This window comes from Phalaenopsis equestris, unplaced genomic scaffold (genome assembly GCF_001263595.1).
Source record: "Phalaenopsis equestris unplaced genomic scaffold, ASM126359v1 Scaffold220498, whole genome shotgun sequence".
NCBI lineage: Eukaryota > Viridiplantae > Streptophyta > Magnoliopsida > Asparagales > Orchidaceae > Phalaenopsis > Phalaenopsis equestris.
Genome location: NW_018238778.1, coordinates 1,017 through 4,171, shown reverse-complemented (window position 1 = coordinate 4,171; position 3,155 = coordinate 1,017). Strand labels below are relative to the sequence as shown.

General features: G+C 29.4%; 1 protein-coding gene across 1 annotated transcript; it reads left to right on the top strand.

Moving 5' to 3' along the window:
• Positions 1-72: 72 nt before the first annotated feature.
• Positions 73-397, top strand: LOC110037517 (the record flags this gene model as incomplete). Its single annotated transcript, XM_020742184.1, is given in 1 exon segment — positions 73-397. A coding segment is annotated over 1 exon segment (71 nt), but the record flags the coding sequence as incomplete, so codon positions are not given.
• Between the last annotated feature and the right edge of the window lie 2,758 nt (positions 398-3,155).

The following is a 3,155-nucleotide window of genomic DNA, read 5'->3' as shown; positions in this document are numbered from 1 at the left end:
TCCTTTCAGGTATGCTACACTAATATCAGTCCTAAATTTTCTTCTCTTATTTATTTATTTATTTATTTTAATTTTCAGATTTCGCTCCAGAGAAGATCAGAGCTGAAGATGCCTTGAAGTTAAGGTCTTCTCTTGAAGCGTAAATACTGAAATATTTTGGCCTAATTATGTTCTTGCAAACTTTTATTTACTTTTTTCGTTAAGAAAATTGAAATCATTGCCGTGGTGAAAGGTTTGGTCTCAGTTTTTATTTATAATATGGTCAAAAGTGATGTCTTAATCACGGATTTTGATATTCTACCAAACATAACAAGCTATTTTTGACACTTATGTTGGCGCATTCACATGCATAGCAGGGCTGTAAACGAGCTTGAGCGGCTTGTTCGAATGGTTTCAATTTGGCTTGTGTTCGAAATGACTCGTGTTTCATATGGCTCATGGAGCAATGTGTTCGTGTTCGACTCGAATAACATATTTCTGTTCGTGTTCAGCCTGGAATAGACTCGGTAGAATATAAAATGTCGTGGAATCGCGCCAATAATACCGTGTACGGCGGAATAGCACCGATAACACAACGATAACACCCGAGTAACACCAGCAATAACACCTGAGTAGTACCCAAATAGCACGGGCTGTTATTCCGCAGTGTAACACTAACACCAATAGCACCGCAGAATAACACTTGAGTAACATCGCAGATTGTGGAGTAATACCGCGGGTGTTACCGCTCGTTATGCTTAACAAATAAGCTGAACAATGTTCACGAACGAGTCGTTTTGACAGCCCAAATGCATAGCACACAATTTTTATGTATTTGCATATCTCGCACCTTAACTTTCGTATTTACACTTTACTTAAATCTCACATGAAAAAAAAAACACTTTGGCTGGTTTTAAAAAGTGATATTTATTCATTCATAGGTTTAAAGCATCAAAATGTCATGCAAATGTCAAGGTTTAGATGCTAGATATATAAATTCATCATAATTGTGTGTTATGCATGTAATTCTTCTTATTATTTTTTTAAAGCTACCGCTACACTCTTTTAAGTCCTTTAAAATAATTGTTATAGTATACAATATCTTCATGTTTTTGTCTTGTTATTTGGGCCTTTGTTAGGGTGCTATTTTTTATTATGTTTTTGATAATTACATGCAGGACACGTGAAACACTGCTATTTGCAAAATTAGCACTTTCGTTTTTTCTTAAACCATTAAGAATTTGATAAAAATGAAAAATAGGGAAAATATTACATCAGGACTCCTAACGTAGAGCTACGTTTAGAGTCCAATGAAATGACGTCATGTGAAGTTGATAGCAAAATTTAAAAAAAAAAACATTTTAGCACAGGAGAATATTTCCTCCGTGTTATTTCACATTATTCAGGTGTTATTGTGGTGGTATTCATGTGTTATTGTGTTCTGGGAATATTCTCGGTGTTATAATAACGCAATAACACATCAATATCACCATAATAACACATGAATAACGTGAAATAATACAAAAGGAATATTCTCGTGTTGCCGGGCCGGATCACAGAAAAATGCGCGCGTTTCCTTGAAGTCGCATATCTGCATATCAGTGGACTCCGAACGTAACTCTATGTTAGAAGTTCTGATGTAATATTTTTTTCATGAAAAATATGGGTTGGTAATTTATCATGAATCTTGATATTTGAATGAATTTTAAAAAATGGATGAAAGAACGTCGTAGATTTGTAAATAATGTGGACATTTGTGAAATTATTGTGGTATTATTGCATGTAGTCTCTTGGGGCACTTTTATAAAGAAAGTCCTGCCAAATGTCTTGAAAAAAACCAAAAGAATCTTTACGTTATCTGATATAACTTTTATCACTCTGGATTTAAAAATTGTTGAATTTTGAGCTGAATATGTAGGCATTCTATCAAAGTCCATTATTTTATTTACTTATTAAAATTATTATCTATTTATAAGCATTCAAATCCATTTTTTAAATGTCTATTAAAAATTATCATTCCATATCATGTATCTAGATAATTTGAAGGCCATTTAAGCTTATTTTAAAAATTTCAAATTTAATTTTAATAGATAAGTTATCATGTTCTATCAATTAAAGGGCCAATTATTTACGTACGTATCGCCTAATTGCTAAGTATTTACATATCTAACGTCTATAAACTTTAATCTTTGACGTTTATATCGTCATGATATTTCATAACACAACGAAAATACTACCATTTTAAATTTTAAAAATTGAAATAAGCAATGTGGTATGTAAAAATTAAAGTTTAGGTGCTAGATGGTAAAAACAATGGATTCGAGTGAAGTGTAAGTAAATTTTTTTAATTATAATTAAGAAATATAATTTTTGGTTGAGTACTTTAGAGTGTATTTTGGTATTAATTAAATTAATTTAATATAGTTAACATAAAAAATATACATTGCATGTTTTGGTTAAGGAGTTTAGGAAAGATTTAAATTTTAATCAGGCGAATTAAGATATAAATAGAGTTATCTATAATATGGTTTATGTGATTTAGACATATAAATTTTCGATTTTGGGTAGGTTTCAGAGATAAATATGTTAAACTATATAATATCATATATATTATACATATTATAAAATATAGTGCATGAATAAGAGAGAACTCTATGAATTTATTGATATAACATTCAATTATCTAACATAAAATAAACACACATGAAATAACTTCTAATAAATACATAGGTAGTCTTGATTTTAACATGGAGGAATAAAAAATATAATTCAACATATTCCATTTAAACAAAAGATGAACTAAATAAATAAATTATAAAACATGCATGAAGAGGTTCGATTTTAGGAAATAGAACATGTAACATGAAGAATTTTGTGAATTAAGGCTAATAATATATATTAGAGGACACTAGGACAAAAAGCCCTATGATTTGAACTTAAAAATTTTGATTTTTGGACTAGAATATGATAAATGATGTATTAAATTTGCACAAGGTAACAATTAAACATATATAAATAAAATTAAAGTAAAAGCTTTAAGCAAATTTCAATAAAACAAGCAAACATTTTTTATTTTGTCATTAAAGAACATGTAACATGATATTTCTATGAATTAAGTCTATGTAAACACTAAACAAGGCATTGAAAAACCATAGATATATTTTCGGTTCTAACAT